This window comes from Catharus ustulatus, chromosome 4 (genome assembly GCF_009819885.2).
Source record: "Catharus ustulatus isolate bCatUst1 chromosome 4, bCatUst1.pri.v2, whole genome shotgun sequence".
In the NCBI taxonomy this organism is placed as follows: domain Eukaryota; kingdom Metazoa; phylum Chordata; class Aves; order Passeriformes; family Turdidae; genus Catharus; species Catharus ustulatus.
The window spans coordinates 21,484,155-21,503,354 of NC_046224.1; the positions used below are offsets into that span (position 1 = coordinate 21,484,155).

General features: G+C 43.7%; 1 protein-coding gene across 2 annotated transcripts in view; it reads left to right on the top strand.

The window, feature by feature from the left end:
- Window positions 1-19,200, top strand: part of FAM234B (family with sequence similarity 234 member B) — a 21,620-nt gene continuing 2,420 nt past the window's right edge. The window contains exons 1-12 of one of the 2 annotated variants that reach the window (XM_033057762.2): window positions 1-99; window positions 5,604-5,996; window positions 6,925-7,023; window positions 9,242-9,430; window positions 11,208-11,338; window positions 12,004-12,151; window positions 12,490-12,631; window positions 13,202-13,345; window positions 16,704-16,785; window positions 17,013-17,168; window positions 17,754-17,871; window positions 18,963-19,189. In XM_033057762.2, the coding sequence (XP_032913653.1) occupies window positions 63-99; window positions 5,604-5,996; window positions 6,925-7,023; window positions 9,242-9,430; window positions 11,208-11,338; window positions 12,004-12,151; window positions 12,490-12,631; window positions 13,202-13,345; window positions 16,704-16,785; window positions 17,013-17,168; window positions 17,754-17,871; window positions 18,963-19,189 (1,866 nt within the window). In that variant the 5' untranslated portion in view covers window positions 1-62. Of the gene's footprint in view, window positions 100-431; window positions 587-5,603; window positions 5,997-6,924; window positions 7,024-9,241; window positions 9,431-11,207; window positions 11,339-12,003; window positions 12,152-12,489; window positions 12,632-13,201; window positions 13,346-16,703; window positions 16,786-17,012; window positions 17,169-17,753; window positions 17,872-18,962; window positions 19,190-19,200 lie in introns of those variants that run through there. The other variant, XM_033057763.2, reaches the window with a different exon arrangement.

The following is a 19,200-nucleotide window of genomic DNA, read 5'->3' on the forward strand; positions in this document are numbered from 1 at the left end:
CCCAGCAGGCCGCGGGGAGGCGCGGGGCGGGGGCGGCGCGCGAGCGCATTGCCGTGTCAAGCATGGCTACGGTGCTGTCCCGGGCGCTGAAGCTGCCGGGTAAGGGCTGCGCGCCCGCGGGCCGGACCGAGCGCCGGCAGGGCTGGGCCGGGCGGGGCCGGGCCGGGGCAGCCGTGCCCAGGGCAGCCCTGATGGCGGGAGGCGCGGGTGGCAGCCTGAGGGCTGCGGGCGCGTTGCCATAGTGATGTGGCGATGTGCGGTGAGGCCCCGCGGTGCGGGCGGTGAGGGGCGGCCGGCGGGCTCCGCAGGGCCCGGGGCAGCGGCTCGGAGCTCGCAGGGCGTCGGGCATGGCAGAGGGGGCTGGGCCGCGGCTCTGGGAGGGGGCTGCGCGGGGGGAAAGGATAGGCAGACTTCGCAGATTTGCTCCTGTCGGGTTTTACCCACAGAAGCCAGGCCAGGAGCTCGGTAAGTGCCAATGCAATTACCCGGGTAAATGTTTAAAGCCTGCCCGCCGCTTCTGCACCTTCCAGCCAGAGATCTTCAGCGAGATGAAAGGATATTCGAGCATAGCGGGCCATTGTGTGAGGTGAGCAGCAGTCCAACAGCCATTCTCTTCAGTAAGGAGATTAAAAAGGAATTAAAATACCTTGCCAAACCAGATCTTGGGAGCGTGCTAGTTGCTGTTGGAAGTACTGTAGACGGTGCCAATGCACCTGGCTGCATTAACTTCAATGGGAAAGCGCCTCATTGCTCTTTCTGACCGTGTCTTGCCTTTGGGACAGCCCTGGGACAGAGACAGGGCCCAGGTGTGTGCTGCTGGGGAGAGCTCCTCCTTGGCACTAGATACCACAGTGTCTGCATGGCCCAGTCTGTGAGGCTGCACTCAGTGAACTGATCATGCTTTCTTTTCCATCAGTCCATGAAGGTCACAGCAGTGTCTTCAAGGTCCTTCCTGCCATCTTTTCATTACCCTTACTTTTTAAAAGTCATTACTTTTAGTTTATGTGGTGCCTGTTGAGTCTCATTCAAAGGAATTTTGTTTACAAGTTGGTTTCTTCCTAGTTATGTATATATATATATGTATATATGTATATATATATGTATGTATATGTGCCTGTCTAAATGGGAAGGAATACATTTCCATGAAGCCTGTTCAGGAAGAGTGCAAACTGATAGATGTAGGTGTGTGTGCATTAGGGCATGACTACTGGGGAACTGTGCAACAAAAACTATAAAAAAAAATTCTGGTACCTTTGGAACCAGCATGATCTATTCGATATATGCTGTTGGGAAGCACTGATTTGGAAAAGATCATAACAAGCCTTGGAGATGCACTTAAGAGAACAGTTCTTGCATCAGTCCTTAAGTTAAATTGCAGAAATCATACCTTTCTTGTGTGTTTAATTATTGAAAAATGCAGCTTCCAACAGCAGTGAGAAAGCAGAAAGCCTATTGCTATATCTGTTTTTGCTGCCACATCTCATTAAATTAATTAAAATCAACACGCAGCAACTTATCTCCTCATGGGCTGAGAGATATGTCTGCAGTACCCAGTGACTGGTGCCTGCCAACTGCCAGAAAAATAAACAGAACATGAAATTAGTACAACAGATACTGGGACCAGTGTGCCATCATTGGAGTAATGCACTGAAAATGGCATTCTTCTAAAGTCCAAAATCTGCTCTTTTCACTTCAAAGTGAGTGCAAAGAAAATCCCTCCCAGTCAGTTGAAACCAGGAAAAATAAGATTACAATTAATATCAGCACAAGAAATGAATATTTTGTTATGACTAGGACCTCATTTCAACACAGGTTGCCTAGTGGGTTCTTTCTTTCCAGATTGTGATTGCATGATGATGATCTGTTCTTCACTGAGAGGTCACATTCCTCTACTGCAATAGTTGCCTGTGTGAAAATAGCGTTTGGGAAATACATGGGGGATTTTCAAAGTCATAAAATATGATTTAGGGACCTGCTGCCCTTGAAAACAAATAAGTTGGGGCATTTTCCCTCTGTTCTGTCTTTGAAAGCCTCCATCATCAGTATTTGCTTTTTTTCTAGTGGCTGCCAAAGAAAGAAAATCCAGGGTGGTGTGACCAGTAGCTTGCTCTGATTGTCACCACAGGCCACTGAATGGGAACCTCTGTTTTATCACTGATGCCATGGTAAAAATGGAATATGATTTAGAGCAGGTCAGAACAGAAGATGCTTTGTTGACTCTACCTGTAGGAGGGAGGGAACACAGAGCAGCAGGGAAACTGACTTTGCTGATACTAACTCATACCGGTGAAGTGGATGCAAGGTTTATATACACTTGGAGTCTCTTTGGAAGGCAAATAACAAACTGTGACTTTCACAGACCTGGTGCCTACATGAGGCTGCAGAACTGCAGATTGCTTTAGCACAGAGACTAATTTCTCATGAAGGCTACACAGTGGTTATCCTTTCAGGACATATGGTGAGAGTTTGACCAAGAGACCAGCTCAGATCTTAAGATTTCTACTTCCATGATGGAAAACTGAAAACTGTATGTATTCCCTGACAGCTGATTGCTTGCAACAGAGGCAGTTTTAGCTTTCTATTGATGGACAAACTGTTTTCCTTCACCCTGAGCCTTGTTGTGGACCAGAAAGGAGAGAATTTGACTTCTGGAGCAATTAAAAATAAATCATCATTCTCTAAATGGTGTGCGACTGCCTCTGTTTTCACACATTCTTTTCTGATTTTTATGTTTGTTTGGCTTTTCTGCTGAAAAGTCATCTGGGAGTGATTAGTGAACACCAGGTGTGTTATCCCTCCTTCCCACAGCAATTGACCTAAAACTGTGATGAAGTCATGTTCCTTCTGCTTTCTCTCCAGCCAGGTGAATCATGAGTTACATGTTCTCTGCACCACAGAACAGCCTGGGGAGGCAGAGCTGAGCACATGGCTTGCCAGCATTCCAAATGCATTCCCAAAACACCTACAGATTGGTTAAGGTTCTCTCTGAACAGTAGGAGATAAGTGTTTGAATCCTTAGAGATGAGATGTACAACTGGGTTTTACATGTGCTAGATGAGTGCTCCAACAGCCCTTCTTAAAGGGCAGTATCTTCCCTCCTTTCGGCTTAAAAAACCCCAAAACTTCAGGTCACTTTGTGCCTGAGTTTACTGAGTGGCTGTGCCTTCTGGGTGCCAAAAAACCTTTTGAGAAAAGACAGGGTAAAGGAATGCCAGTTTCTGATTCCTACGCTAGCTTAGACATTAAGACTGAGCAGCTCTTTGCTTTATAGCTCTCCTAAAATTCTCCAGATTCTTAACTATGTGGATCATCAAAAGCTGACATTACTGTGTAGTATCTGCTTGATGTTGCCAACATCTTAGTCCCTGCCAGTTCAAGGAGTGGGTGAGCCATATTTTCAAGGTCCTTTCTGTCTCCAGAAAGGGATCCAGAGTAAAACTGTTCCAAATAAATTTGATTGATACCAATGCTTTCAGTTGCATCAAGGATGAACAGCAGGTTCCAGTCTTTTGGTTGACTGGAATTAAAATAATTCAACAAAACATAGTATATGTGAAGCATAAGTATGCTTTGAGTTGTTTACTTAAAGGTCACCAGCTTCCAAAATCGGGAGCAATCTAATTAACATAACTGTCCGACTTTGACTTCCTGGGCTTAATACCAGGTCCAGCCACATTTGTTTCTCATGCCATTCTGACCTGGCTTGAACTGGCACATCTGGATCTGTTGTGAGAAGCTGCAAGTTGCCTGGCACTGAGACCTCTCTGGAATTTTTCGTTTCAACTGAGTAGTCTTTCAGTCACTTTTTAGTACAACCTACAATGTTAGACACCTGTGAAATTTATGCTGCAACCTCTGAGCAGAGAACTGTGTGCCACCAGAGTCAGTGGCCTTTTGTGCATTAAGGGGATGGAGCAAAGGTTATCAAGACTTATTGAAAAGCCCACACTTTGAGCTCATATTTAGAGCAGACTTATATGAAACAATGCAGTGTGTCACAGGGGTACGCCAGACCAACCCATAGGAATGCAGTATCTTGGTTTGGTACTCTCCCTCCACAAGAAACTGCTTTTTTGGAGTGTATATGTGTACCAGATTTGTGAGTCTTTTGTAGAAGCCCCTAATTCAAAAAGGAAGAGTCAGTCTTAGATAAGTGAATGTATTTAATATTTTTATTTCCATCTGTTCAGTGTGAGTGAGTTGTCCTGGCTGTTCCACCTAGTGTGGGGCATTTGGTTCTTAGTGGGATTGAAAGTTTTTCTTAAATCCTAAAAATGAAGCTGAATACCACTTATAAGTGGTAGAAAAAGGGAAAGTGAAGGCCTTTTTGTGGGGTGAGAAATGAGTAAGAAATAAGATGCATATGCTGCAAAATACACTCTATGCAAAATAGGCGTGTTGCATGAACTAGGTACTACAGTACATATGTAACTTGACTGTCTTTAATAGGAAAACCAGAAGTAAGGTATAGTATCTTAGTGAGGAAGAATAATCTTGAAAGCTCTAAAAATTCCACTTTGTAAAGCCTTCCCATCATCTTTGTGCCTGAGAGGGGTTACAGCTTGCATATTTTTACTTATTAGTTAAGCCTTTCATTACCACTTCAGGAATCTTTGGGCACAAGCTAGTTCCTGTTTCAGATCAGCTTTAATCAAAAGGAAATGAGACAGATACCTGGGATAGCAGAGTCCCACCTTGGAATCAGGGAGAGAGAGAACCAGATTGAGACTCTGCAATCATCAGAGCACTGGCCATGGCTCCATGCCCAGCCTTGTGGCACAGGGCAGCTCCCTGAGACGTGACCCTCCACTCGTAGCTCAGGGCAGTGACTCTGTGTAATCTTTCCTGTCCCCATAAACAGATGGCACTGGCCTTGTGCCAGAGTGTGTGACCAGCCTCTACACCTGCCCTCACCACACTCCCTGTGGCTGTCTAGGGTTTGGGGGAGGAGTCGTCTGTGTGCCAGGCATCTGTGCAGGAGACACCTAAAGCTAAGCTCCTTTCCTGCACCACCACCTGAAGGGATCAGTACCAAGTTACCTCTCTTGGCCAGGCTAAGCACAGGCTGTTGGCTCTGGTGGGAGCAGGAACAGAGCAGGTGTGCTGTGGTTGCCTTGGGCAGGGGTTGGAGCATTCTCTCTCACCATGCAGAACTGAGCCATGCAGAGAAGGTGGTGTCTTGGAGGAACAGCCTGATTCCTCCAGACATCAGCATGTTACTGACCCAAAGTGGCAAAATTACTTTCCCCTCATCTTCAGGGAGAATTCATGTTTCATTACCAATCAAGAAAGTACTAGAATTAAATCAGCTATGAATTCTGTATAGACATATGCGTACACATATATGTATGTGTATACACACACCCCTCCCCACACACACCCCTTTTTCTGAGGAAAATAAACTGTCAGCATCTTTTCTCCCACAGGTGCTACTGTGAAACATGGAGAGACCCTGTCATTTCTCTCACACTTCTCACTTGGGTCCATGCAAAATGCAGACTACTCTGTTGTCCCTTCTGTACCACTCTCCACTGCAGCCTTTTCTCCGCTGAGATCCTGCAAAAACTCATGTTTTATTGTCTCTCTCCATCTTTTTTTCTCAGGAAAGAAGAGCCCAGACCTTGGGGAATATGATCCCCTCACTCAGGCTGACAGTGATGAAAGTGAAGATGACCTTGTACTCAACATCCAGAAGAATGGGGGGGTCAAGAATGGGAAGAGCCCCCCTGAAGAGATACAGGACGCTGATTCTGATGTGGAGGTTGGGATGACAAAGCAGCACACGTCAGAGAGCGCGCCCGAGGGTTATCCTGCAGAGACAGCTGGGAGTTTGGAGCAGAAGGCTGTTCCCTCCCTCATGCCATACCTGCGCACTGCCATCTTTTTGCTCACTGTGGTGATCTCGATGATTCTTGTGCTGGTGTGCGCATTTCTAATTCCCTGTCCCCCTAGAGACTTACATAACACCTGGAACCGCAACCTAGGGCAGGGAGCAGGTGAGAAAGCCCCAGGAGCGGCATCTGGCATGGGGGAGGTGGCAGCTCCCAGGCTGGGCATCGGTGGGAGAGACCTATCTGGGAGAGCAGGTCAGAGCAGAGACCTTTCCTCGCCACTACAGATGTTCCAAAATCATAGACAGGTGGCTCAGTGTTGGAGCTGAGGCATGAGAAATCTGGCATCTGTAGATAACAGTGCCACAAAATTTTGTTTCTGCCAACATCAAAAATAATTTTGACTCTTCTTCCATCCTGCCTTTTTGTTTGGATGTTGTGCTCTGTTCCAGATGGAGATGGCCCAGCCCACTTTAAAATACAATGCCTCCCTTTCTGCAGCCTGGACTTTACCAGTACCTCCATGCTGAAGTATGTGGTTGTGTTTGAGAGGAGAGGGATTTTTTGTGTTTTCTAACTAGCTTAACTAACCTTTTTCCATTGTCTTCTAGCCCTGCTTGAATCCATAAATCAACATTTGAGATCTTTTGTTATTCTGTATGGGTCACTGGTAACATTTCTAAAGTATCTCCCACTCTGGCTTTAGCAATAAAGTAACACTGTTTTGTGAAATAATTTCTGCCGGGTCTAGATATGTCTCTCCCTCCTTGCTTTCTGCCCCGGCTTCCCAATCTAAGCTTTTCATATGATATGTGGCTCCACATCACCTCAAAAATTGAAGTGGGAAACATGAATCTTTTTCTGTTAGCGCCTCCATTTTTCCTTTCTCTAATTCAAATGCTACATTTCTTCCTTTCCATGCAATGAAAAATCTTGCCATGATGTGAGCTGCCTGCCCTTGGTGGCTCCTTAGCAGACTTTGTGAGGCTTGTCTACCCCCAAGTCTCATTTCTGGGCCAACCCCCCTCTCCCAGTGTGAAAAATGAGCTGGGTGGCCTTTTTGATATGTAGTGGCTCTCTGTAATTGTTGCAGGTGGTGTATTATCCCCACTGGAACTGTGTGATGTGAATGGTGATGGCCTCCCTGACATCCTCATTGTCTTCACTGCCTTGATGAATGCCAGTGTCATGGGTAAGTACTGCAGGTCATTTACATTCCTCTTGATGTGTCAGTATGGACCTGTTACACACAGGAAGAGTTTCTGCCACTGCAAATGCACTGCATTCCTCTTTTCAGAGTTCCTTAAAATTGCTGGTGTATTGTGCCTGTGGTTGGTCATGCTTAAAATTTTCATTACAAGCCTGTGCTCGTATACCTTTTGGCCAGCATCATCTGTTTGCCCTTACCTCATCTTGGGGCAACTGTCTCTTTGTCCTGCATTTGTGCACACTTCACTTTGTTTGTAGAAACCTTCAAACCCTCACTTTGCTGGCTTTTTCTCCAGGTCACTCCATAAACTTGCCAGGCTCCAAATCGCTGTTAGTTCACAAATAATAGACTGATGATGAGGAAGCTACTATTCCTGGCTGTTTAGCAGGTATTGCCCTGCTTTCTCCTCCTTGCCCCTTCTTTGTTAGTCCTCACACCCTTCAGGTAACATAGGAGAATCTGCTGATACTGGCCACCATTACACAGGGGCTGCCAAATCCAGTGTCATCCTATTACACTGGACTTTTGAAATCCTAGAGGTTCCCAGCTGCCTGCTGTACTGCTCCTGCCTATCCTGGCATCACCTGGTACCAGGTTAATCTGTTCCATCTCAGAAATGTATTCAGGGAGCAGGATACATTGCACAACCTGAAAAAAAATCTTGGACCAAAATGCCTTGGCTCTTCAAAGAGGCAATAAAAATATTAGAGGATAGGGAAGAGGCCTTTCTCCATGGCCCAAGCAAGGCCCTTGACAGTAAGTCCTATGAAAAGAAACCTATGAGAAAACTGTAAAGTAACTTAAAAAATAATGAGAGAGGAAGATACAGTTGACAAAAAGGCTGTATTCAGTTTATATGGGTTGTCCTTGTACTCTGTTTTGTTGCCATTGTATTGCTTTTATTTTTTATCCCTGCTATACATATAGGCAGCATGCTCTGAATGAAACTAGTCATACCTAGTTGCATCCTAGGCTGTAGCTGTGCTGGAAGACAAAAAACAGACACTAAAACAGGTGTAAGCAGATCACAATCCACAATGCACATAGCTGGATATCAGCCCAACTGGAGCTTGTGCTTGGACCATTCACACAATGCCAAATAGAGATAAGCTTGGAATAGGCACCCAGAGGAGTAATCTGGGACATTGTTAACTGTTCCTCCAGCTTGTACACTCAACAGCTGTAGCTGCATTCAGGAGTTAATTCTTCTTGGTCCCTATAAGTGTAACAAAAATAACTTGATCTGGGGCAGCCTCTTAGCATAAGCCACATAATTATCAGCTTGAGAAGAGAGTAAGTTTGATCTAGAGACTGGACTTAGCCTTGTGTTTAGCCAGTGGCCTATATATGCCCTTTGTGTCATCAGGTCACATGTTGTATGTGTTGCCAGTAAGACAGAAGTTGACTGGGTCTGTTGTTCTTTTGAAATATGTGGGAGCACATCTTAAATTATGGTATGCCCATACTAGGTGGAGAGTAATTACAATAACCACACTTATGTCTGTGCTAAAAGTTGATCACATTTGGAATCAGAGCCAACAGTCAATTGAAACAGCATAGACTACTTTGTTTCACAATTATTTTGTTCTAACTGGTGAATTGGAAAAAGAATGCCAAGTTCCACCAATTGGTTGTATTCAGTCTGTTTCTCACAATAATGAAGCTCCTTTGGAAAACAAAGGAGAAAGCTCTCAGACCACCAATCACTTTCTATTGCTCCAGAATTACAAACAAGCCTGCAGTTTTATATGAGGTGACATCTGCTTTAGGAGTCACTTAAGGTTTCCCCTTAGTACTAGCTGTTGTGTTGAGGGAAAGGGGATCAGAAGAACCAGTCTGATTTGACAGCAGTAAATTTCACAGGAGGAAGTCAGCACAACTGAGCACATTGTCCCCAGGAACTTATTTCTCTCTGCCCAGCTGACCACATTTCTTTCTATGAGGTCCAACCTCAGTGATTTTCTGGGCTGTTGAATTTCAGCCCAACTTGTTTGGAGATCACTGCTAGGTTCTGCAGCAGAGAAATCCAGCCATGAGGTAACATTTGATCTTTGCTTTCAGGCAGCGTGGATTTGTGTCTTGAACCACTCATCTCCAGGAGCTAGAGTTGGATCTTCAGCACAAGGACCTAAGGCAATGTGTTCATAGTAATCCCTCTGACACCAAGGGAATACATTCTCTCTTTTCCTGCCTCTTCTAGGTGTTTCTAGACCCTCTGTAACTGTGGTGGCACTTTCTGGTATGAATGGCAGCACCTTGTGGTCCATCCAGCTTCCAGAGGAGACACAAAGTGTGCAGTGCAATGGGCTGTCACTGGGGGCAGCTGCAGGGCCTGTCTGCCTTGTTACAGGAACATCAAAATTCCTCAGCCTTCTCAGTGCCTCCACAGGTAAAGTCAACTATGAGCATATTAGAAATATGCTACTGCTTTTTTATTTTCTTTAAAGGACTAATAAGCATGGATTATTTGGTTCTGGCACATCATGGTGGCTATTACTTCATCACACACAGAAAGGAGTCAAAACACTAACGGGAATAAGAAAATCCAAAACATTTCATATCTGTGGCAGCATCTTCATCTTACATCTTAGAATATTTTGAAGTGTTAATCTTACCCTGTAGCATCCCCATGTCATAAAGAATATGTAAAGTCTGTTCTCATTAGCATTGAGCTGCTGGTACAACTCAGGACCTACCTAACAGCACTGCAAAGCTGAACAACATTCCTGGAGAAGTTACATAAGGATTTACATGACATCCAGGAAACCTTGCAGAGAAATGAGGCCCACAATTGAATTGATTAGATGTGAATAAATACTGTGTTTTTAATCACTTGATCATGTGCACCTTCATTCTCTGATTGCTGTTTGTTCTACCACATTAATTCATTGGCAGAAATAGCCATAGGTAGGTATAGGATTGTTTTTGGAATCCACCAAAACATACCTTGAAGGTGGGTAACTATGGGATGAAAGTGTGTGTTAATATTAGAGTTCATCCAAGGACAACAGTTTCACCACAGATGCTGGCTCAGCAACAGACATCTCCTATCTCTCCTGACTGACAGGTGCTATGCCATTTATCAGCTGCGAAGTACCATTAAGTTCCCCTCCCTGCAAGGATTTCTACAGTCTGGCCCTGGTATTCCCACTCCACTCCACCATTTCTTCCATCCCCCTTAGCAGGTGCTATAGTTGCAGACTGTGGATGTGGGGAGTCGTGGTGGAATAGGTTTCAGGCATGCCAATCACATTCCATCCAGGGAGCAACAACTGTATTTTACCCTGTGATTTCCATACCGTTAGAACTTCTGTTACACCATCTATCTTCCTACTTTTCAAATGCTTTTAGGAACCAGGTTACTTGCACAGTGTTTTCATGGTCAGGACATTGAGCTGCCTCCTTTACTAGCAGGAGTAATGTAGAAATTTGGCCCTTGGTTTACTTTGTCTTTAAGGGGCAAACCTTATCCTACAGAACAGCAGAAAAACATTTTTAAAGATTGAAAAACCAGAAGTGTTGGCAAAAGAATGATGAAAAAGTAGCATCAAATTTAATTGTTGCTTTTTTTTATGTTTATTTGCAAGTCTGGTTTTACTGTGTTCCCAGCTGGGTCCACGCTGGACTGCTGAACCATTTGACATCATGTCTGTTAACATGCTTTCACCCTAAGGTGGAATGAGCATGTCATGCTGGAGTGGTAATTTGCTGCTGGGAATTTAACTGAGACACAGATTTGCACTCTGAATATCAGAACTGTCCATCTGTTTCCTTTCCTCACATCCACCTAGCCTTTAATGCTGGCTGAGGCAAACAACTGTTATCCTGCAGGGCAGCATTCTCATTTAGGTTCTCCTTCGTAAAGTGAACCTTAAATATTCTCTGCTATTTCAGAAATTGTTTAGGGCTCAGGTCTTTTAAAGAGATGCTAAGAAAGAAGCACAGCAGGAATTGAGGCTTGACTCAAAGGCAATCTGAAGAAATGCCGGGAGAAGAATTTTGCTTCCCACTGCAGTTTATCTCAGTTTATAGATGTGTCTTTCCCCTTCACACAGAATGGGAGATATAATCTCTCTTGCTCCCTTTTCAAGAAGATTTTGTGGAACCCTCTAGGGATGCCCTCTGGTTCCTAAGTACAAGTCTGTTTTATCCTGTCCTTTCCACAGGCAAGACCATCTGGACACTGAACTCCATTCACCTTTCAAGTGGGTTCCTGGCTGCACCAGCTGCAACTCTTCCAGATGTAGACGGAGATGGGATTAGGGATATTGTTGTTATGGCTCTCAAAGAGAAACAGGTACAGCATATCCCTATTCAAGGTTTGGAAGGACCTTTACTATTTGTGTAGAGGAAAAATAGACTGATGTGGAGGGACTGTAACTGGAGCTGCAAGAGCCCCTAATTTTCATTCCCTTGGATTTTGCTGAAGAGCACCCTTTTTCTTCCAGTAGGTCAGAGCAGTGAGATCAAACAATAATGACACTACCTGCATTCTTGACAGTTGGGAATGAACAGAAGGGTCATTATTTGTACCTGAGTGAGACTTGAGAATTATCTGTTTCTGTTCAGTGAATGTGTGTTTTGAAGTGAGTGCAGCAGTGTAGGGGTGGATCTCTTGAGAAAGGAGCATTTAGCTTATCCAAAAGAAATAAATACTTGTGTGACTAATTCAGATGCAGATTTCCTTTATGCTCATCCCTCCCCACAATTCTAACATCGATGTTGTTAGAGGAGCTCAGAATTTTGAAGCCCCTTTCATATTTGATGCATTTGTGTCAAGAGAAAAACATGGATGTAAGATGCCCAGGAAGCCAGACTGAGCAAAGAGAAAGCAAACACTATCTAGATCTTGCTGAGGGGGAAATGATCAATGCAGCTTCATGTTGTGGGGGTGGGAGAAGATTCTGAGTGCAGAGGTGCTTGAAAGCACTGATAAAAATCTCTACTTCTCTCTCCTTGCAGCCTGATCTGTTTTTCGTCTTGGTATCAGGAAAGAATGGAACTGCTTTGGGTGGGCCTGTCAAGTACAGCACCAATGGAGAAGGGAAAGTGATTGGCCCCCAAGTCCATGTCACCAGCCGGGGAGCCATCTACATCCTGTTTGGTTTTGGTAAGACGCACCTTGCCTTGCAGCATTTCACCTTCCAGAGCAAACATTTTTTTTACCTAAAATGGACCAGAATGTCCCTGTGATACTTCTGCCATGCCTTCTGTAAAAGCTAGGAGGGCAAAAGCACTTCTCACTACCATGGTGTGGAAAAGTACAGGAGCACCAATACCTACCAGTCTCAAATACTTTGGAGTTTCCCAAAGGCACATTGTGCCAGGGAAGTTCCAGTTCTGGGCATTTCATTGCCTTCTACCACAACTGCAGTGGTTCCAACCATCCTCTTTTCTACTGGGTTATCTTTTGCAGTCAGGATTCTTCATCTTTACTCTTCCTGGCAGGTAATGTTCAAGCAGTTGCCCTGAGGGATATCTTTACCCAAGCCAGAAACCGGGACAACTTTCCTGCAATGCTGCAGCAGGAGGAACCAGAGTGGGAAAAGCGCAGATCTGTCAACCTGTCAGAGCTCATTGACATTTACAGGTAGAAGATGGACTTGTCATCTTGCTGCTTCTGGGAGAGGAAAGGAAGAGTAGGCACTTATTAGTGCTCCTAGAGGTTGTTGCTTCTACTTCAATGCTGTCCTTCTCATTGTCCAGTTGATAACTGGGGAATACTGTGGGGAACCCATAATTTCCTCCCTGTTCTCTGGTTGTCCTAGCCAAAGAAGTGCAGAGTACAATAAAAGGGAGTCCTTAGCTTCTCCTGCACCTTTCTTCAGCTCTGTATGCATTGCAGAAGGGGAAAAAAAGAGGCATTCCCTGCTAATGGAATCTGTTTGGGAAGCTCAGTCCATGTGGGCCTCGATAGGAATAAAGTGGGAGAGCAAATGTGAACTCAAGAACTTCATGCATTTTATAGCAAATCGTGATATTTAGAAGACCCCACATTTGAATTTAGCTCACTTTGCTGAGGAACCCACATCACTGGGGAAAAGATGGACTTCTCCAAGTATAGTTCACATCTTTTGTAGGAATTGCCATGTGGACAGCCAGCTGGTGCTGAGATGTGCAGATACAAGCCTTGATCTCCTCTGTTTTCCTTTTGTCCCAGTGGGGGTGTTGACTTTCTGCAGACAGTGAAGACACCTGACACAAACTGCAGCAACCTGCTCATCACAACCAAAGAGAGCTTGATCCTGCTGAGGGGACAGGACCTGGAGCACCGCTGGACCCTGGAGCTGCAGAATATCAGCAGGTTACTTGCTGGGAACATTTTTCTCTGCTATTTCTTCCTGTACCATTTCCCGACTTTCAGTTCTAAACACATGTTCCTTAGAAATTCCTTAGAAAGCAATTGACAGTAATTCTTCAAATCTAAAGAGGAATCTAAGAACTGGAGGTGTGTATTGTTGAGCCAAGTGAGGAGGGCAGGGGGAGCAAGGAACAGAAGACTGGAAACTTGAGCTGTGTGCTTGTCAGTGATCACAAATAAGGGGCTTGATTCAGGTAGCAAACACTGAAGTCATAGGATGATGTGGCATTGGAATTAAGTGGATTACTGATGTGTGATTCAGCCCACATTCTGTCCAGGGCTTCAGTGGAGAGGATCAGTTACATTAGTGATGTTAAGAATTTAGAGTAGGTGAATGAGTATGACCCAGAGATCTTAATGTTCCTTGAAAGTAGAAAATGAGCATTCTGATGACAGTCAGTACACCATCTATACTAAATGTACACCTTAAAATAATACTGCTCATCCTCGAATTTCACGTATGGAAATTAAGTAATTTTCCAGATCTTGTGTGTTGGTAATAACCAGCAATTTTAGCTTGCCCAGTATTAAATATTTGCAAAGGGCAGTTGGGCACAATTGAGGGAAGTTATGTGGGAAACAATTGCTTGCTCTAGTATTGAGAATAAAGAAAACAGCTCTCAGCTCTGTCACCCAACTGTCAAGAGCGTAAATGGGAAGAAGGCACTGGAACTTCATTAAGGAAAAAAAAAAAGGTGTTCAGCTATCTTTGATATTCAGGTAATGTCTACATTCTTGAGGGCTGATGAGTGACATAAGCCATGACTTCAAGAATGAGTTATGGCTAGTTGATCGTGCTATGGGGAAAGGAAATGGACTGGAAATGTTTTGGGCCCAGAATCTGCAGACTTCTTAATGTGTCTGGCTTTGAGTTTAAAGGGTAAGTGTGTATGTGCTGACTAAGCAAAGCCACTTCATAGGTGCTCTAGAATCATATGCAAGAAATTTCTAAATGGATGCAGTAATAAATTGGAATATACAAATCAAGAAGGGTTGAAAACTTCTTTACCATTATGTTTGAGGTTGGAAGGTACCTCCAAAGATTTCCTAGTCCCAGCTACCTGCTCAAACAGACTCTAGAAAAGCTAGAGCAAATTACTCAGACCTGTGTGCTATCTGGTTTTAAATATCTCTGAGGACAGAGACTTCACAACATCTCTGGGCAGCTAGTATTCAACGTTGCTGCTTTTTCCTGTTCCCTGACCTCCCAAGGGACAGAGTACAATACATGTAGACGAGCTGCTTTGTTGACACAAATTTTGCGTCCCCATCATTTAAAAACAATGAAAGCAATTCTTGTTCTAGGCCAGTGTGTTAAAATCCTGGACTACCTGTTTTCTCAGAGTTCAGAAAGACAAAATTTACTACACTGAATGTATTGTGGGCAAGCATTTAATTAAGAGGTTTGTTTGGATTTTTTTAGCACTTAAGTTCTACTTAAGCATCACAGGCTGGGGGACAAATTCAGGTCAGGGATGTTACCACAGAGTCAAACAGACTGTTAGACAAAGATTACACAAAGCCAGCTGTGAGCACCCCTTTTCCTAGGTAAACCTGCCCCAAGCATACAACTTCAACCAGGCAGACTGAGTCCAGACCTGTGGGAATAATTTCTGAGAAAACCAACGTGACTACCGCAGATGTGCTGCATTTCCAGATAGCTTTTGACAAGATCCCTGGAAAACCATAAAGGAGAGTCAGTAGTCATAAAACAGGGGCGAAGTTCAGAGACCATGAAATTGAGAAAGCAGTTGCAAATTGTGTTGTAAATGGATGTTTCAGATGAGAGAGGATTAATAGCAGGTTGCTGGGGGGATTACTGTTGGGCAGAATAATTACTAGCCTTCTGGTTCATTTGAGAAAGTGCCCAGGGGATTTTTCACTTGATTGGTAGCATCCAATGTGCTTATATTTGTGTGCATTCCGTTTGTGGGATCTGCACTGACTGTAACCCATGAGGGACACGAGAAGAGGCACCTTAGGAGATCTTTTGAGTTTGTGGTCATAGGATAGAATTGCTTGCTACTTCCTTTTGCTACTGGAGAAGTTTCAAGCTATAGGAGTGTCTCATGATACTGCCTTGAAAGCAGCACCTGGTTGCTAAAGGTGTCTGCAAAGCAAAGGATGTTTGATGTTGTAAGTATAAAGTCAAACCACTGCAGTACTGTGGTATTACTGTTCAGGAACCATTCTGCCATGCCTGTTTTAAAGGGGAAGATGGAAAAAAGTGGGAAAAGGTCTGGACAGAATGTTTTGGCATGGAAGATTTAAATTACTGAGTTTATATGATCAAAGAGAAGCCTGAGAGGTGAGTTCATAAGCTTGTGTAGGAAATAGAAGCTAACAGGCATATCAAGAACAAGTGCCTTGAAGCAAAACCCATTCACGTTCAAGAAAATGAAGATGCAGAAATGTTTCTTTGGGTGAAATTAATCATTAAAACTGATTGTCATGAATTCAAAGATGAGGCAAAGCCAGCCTACTGATACTTGGCTAATTGGGTGAAATACAGAAATCTGTCATAAATAAAAGGAGAGGATATAGTCTGATGATCCTGCCTTGCTGTAAAATCTGGTTCTGTGAATTTTGTGGACTCAACTTTTGTGCTTATTTAGAATTGTGCGTCTAGCTGTGGTGAACTGAAGGAAGACAGAGGCAAGGCTCAGAAAGCCAAAAGCAAGCAAGATGGCTGAAAAAAATTATAATGAGACATATTAATGTATTATGTCAGCCAGAAGTGGGAGGATGAGAAGGGACTTCATTTAACCTGCTTAAGGTCATAAAAAGGTTTGTAAACCTGCCAGCAGTAAGAATACAAGGAATCATGGGCTGACATTAATGTTGAGTTTATTAAGATCCATTTCACACAGCTAAGGCAGCCTGGGAAATCCACTTTCTGCAAGAGGCCAAATGTGCCAGTGCATTTTGGAAGGGCTGGGTAATTTTATATAATTATAGCAACAACAGGTACAGTTCTCATGCAAAGGAAAGCATGATAGAGTCATGTACAGGGAGATAAACAGATGTCTACACAGCCCATCAAGGGGTGCCCCCCACACAGACAACTCTGAAGAACGGCTGACAAGCAATGGGTTGCTTTACCATTTTTCACTTTCCTGATCCACCAACAAATGATTCCTGACAGTCAGAATAGTTCTAAGTGGATGAAAGATCTTATTTAGCATGACAAATCCTGCCATTTTAAGAGGCGGAATGGAGGATGAAGGCAACTATTCTGCCGCCATCTGAAATTACTTTTTTTCTACCATGGGGCTGAGTGTTTCTTTTTCCAAATTTACAGCCAGCCTGTACCAGGTTACTTTGGTGCTGACCAAATTCTGGACTTCATGCTGCAAGCACAGACTGGAGAGGGGAACAAAAAGGTAAAACAGGTGAAGGCAAGGAGGGCAGTGGCAGCACGGGAGTGGGGGAGGTTGGGTTTAAAGAGACAAACCTTCTCTGGTCCTTGCTTTTCCCATCTCTTTGGCCAGCACTCATTACTTTGTGGCCACAGGAATGAAAGGGAACAGCACAGGCCATGCCTCTGCAAGGGGGCTCTGCATACCCACGCCTTGACACCTATTAATGCTTGATCTCTCCCTGCCTTGAGGTGGTGGTGGTAGATGGCAAATCTGGCCTCCCTGTTTGGAACCAGGAACTTCCATGGCAGAAGCAACAACTCGATGCACTCTCAGTCATGACTTTGGACAAGAAGTCTGTTTTTCTCTTCTGGGCCGATGAAACACAGCCTGTGTTACAAAGTTTGGTGAGCATACATGCTTTCTTCACTTTGAGGTTTCTCTGTGAAGCACATGCAGTCTGTCTTTTATTCCTATTGTCAACCTAACATAAAAGAAAGGTGTCAGGGACATCTCTGGCTTTGACATTCTGACTTCTCCAAGCCTGAACACAGGAGTTTTTGTGTGCAAATTCTTCATCGTAAAGCTTTATTGACAGAAATTTTGCATCCACAAACCCCAAAATTTGTGAAATTCATTTTTTCTTGCAGCACTGAGGAGCTGTAACTGCAGATTTGTTCCCAGCCCAGAGTGCTCCTTCTGTCCATGCAGGCACACAGTTTGGCATGGAGACTCAAACTTCCAGACTGTAGCTTTGCCCATCAAACTGCATATGACAGGGCTAGATTTCAACCTTACCAAACAGAAGTTGCAGAGCAAATTCTGTTTTAGGGAAAAAAAGGTTTCAGGATTTAATCTTCATAATACCATAGTTTTTCATTCTCCGATCCATGTAAAAACAACAGAGTGTCAGAAATTTTTTTTTTTTTTTTTGACAAAGCTAGACTCCCATTTGCTAGCCAGTTATGTTTTTGTGTCTTGCATTCCAACAGCAACCTGGTCCCAGACCTGAGCGCCCAGGCCTGCACCACCTCTATCTCCTCCATCCTGTTTTTCCTACAGTCCTTTTGGACCTCACCAATGCAACAGACAAAGTCATTGCTTCAGCAGGTGAGTATAAATGGAGGAGAAACTACCTAGGCTAGAAATACAGAGAGACAAGTAGCTGTGAGAAACAATGGTCTGTAGTTGTGCTTTTAAAGGTAGCACCTAAGGTCCACCACACAAGGACAACAATGGGAGAAAAGATTAATTCTCCTTCTGAAGGAACATCCTGTCCATCCCCTACTTTGCAAATAAAAGACCCACAAAGTTTCTTAAACATTTAACCAGGTGGAAGGTTTAAGTTTGATTTGATGCATGTTTTATACCAGAGAAGTTGTGGTGCTTTCCATGGAGCTATTTTAAATTTAGTGCAGTGCATGAAAAAATCACTATAAAACTTTTCTCTGTCACCTTAGACACATTTCTGCTTTTGTTTGCCATCTCCTGCTCTTTGGGATAGGAGCTGTTCTGCTTTTTCCTCTTTCTTTTTGTGAGGGGAAATCCAAAATACATAAGTGTGTTTTCAGGAAAAAGTAGATCTGGATTTAATATCTATATAAGATTGTACAGTGCCTGTTCAATTTCCTTGCTATTTTTAAAGCAGTTCAGCAAATAGCCAGCCTCTTGTGCATGGGAGTGTGGGATGAAAGATCAGTTCATCCAGAACTGAGAGAAGTAGGCCAAGAAGCCTAGAAAAACTGCTGCATAGTAATAACATCTAATTGGACTTTTATCAAAAACACAGTTCAGTCAAGAACAAATACAATACTATTTTTTCAGGGGTTTTTTAGAAACTAGGATTTCTGAGGTCTGTACAGATCATTTTGAAGTGACTGGAGTCACCTGACTTGCCAGTGCTTTACAAATTTCCCTTTTTATAGAGGTAAAGAACAGCTGCTATCCTATGTCAAGCCCAAAAGCATAACCTGTAACCAAATCCTTCCATTTCTGATCTATATTTCAGTTTCTTTCCTGGAAAAATGTTAAAATAATTTTCCCTTATCAACTAAGGTACTATGGAATTGTAAAGTCAGACTGAATGTACTGTCAGTCTAGTGGATGTTTTGACTGAGTAAGGGCTATAAGAAGATACATTTAGAAGAAATGTTATCATTTGTTCCTCACCACTATTTCCTTTCCCTTTTCTGATGGACCAGTTGGAATTAATGATCTCCAAAAGGATGCATTTCACATCACTGTGACAACAACTGCAACCTCTGAAAATCAGCCAGGATTTCTCTCAGTCAGCAAGCTGGGCCTGAAGTGGGCCATGATGAGTCAAGGTCGAATGGTGTGGTTAAAGGATAGCAGCACTCCAAAAATCAGCCGTGGAGAAGTGAGGCGATTTCTTGCCCGGATGAAATTTGCTGACTTTCCTCAGAAGGTGAGATAGTG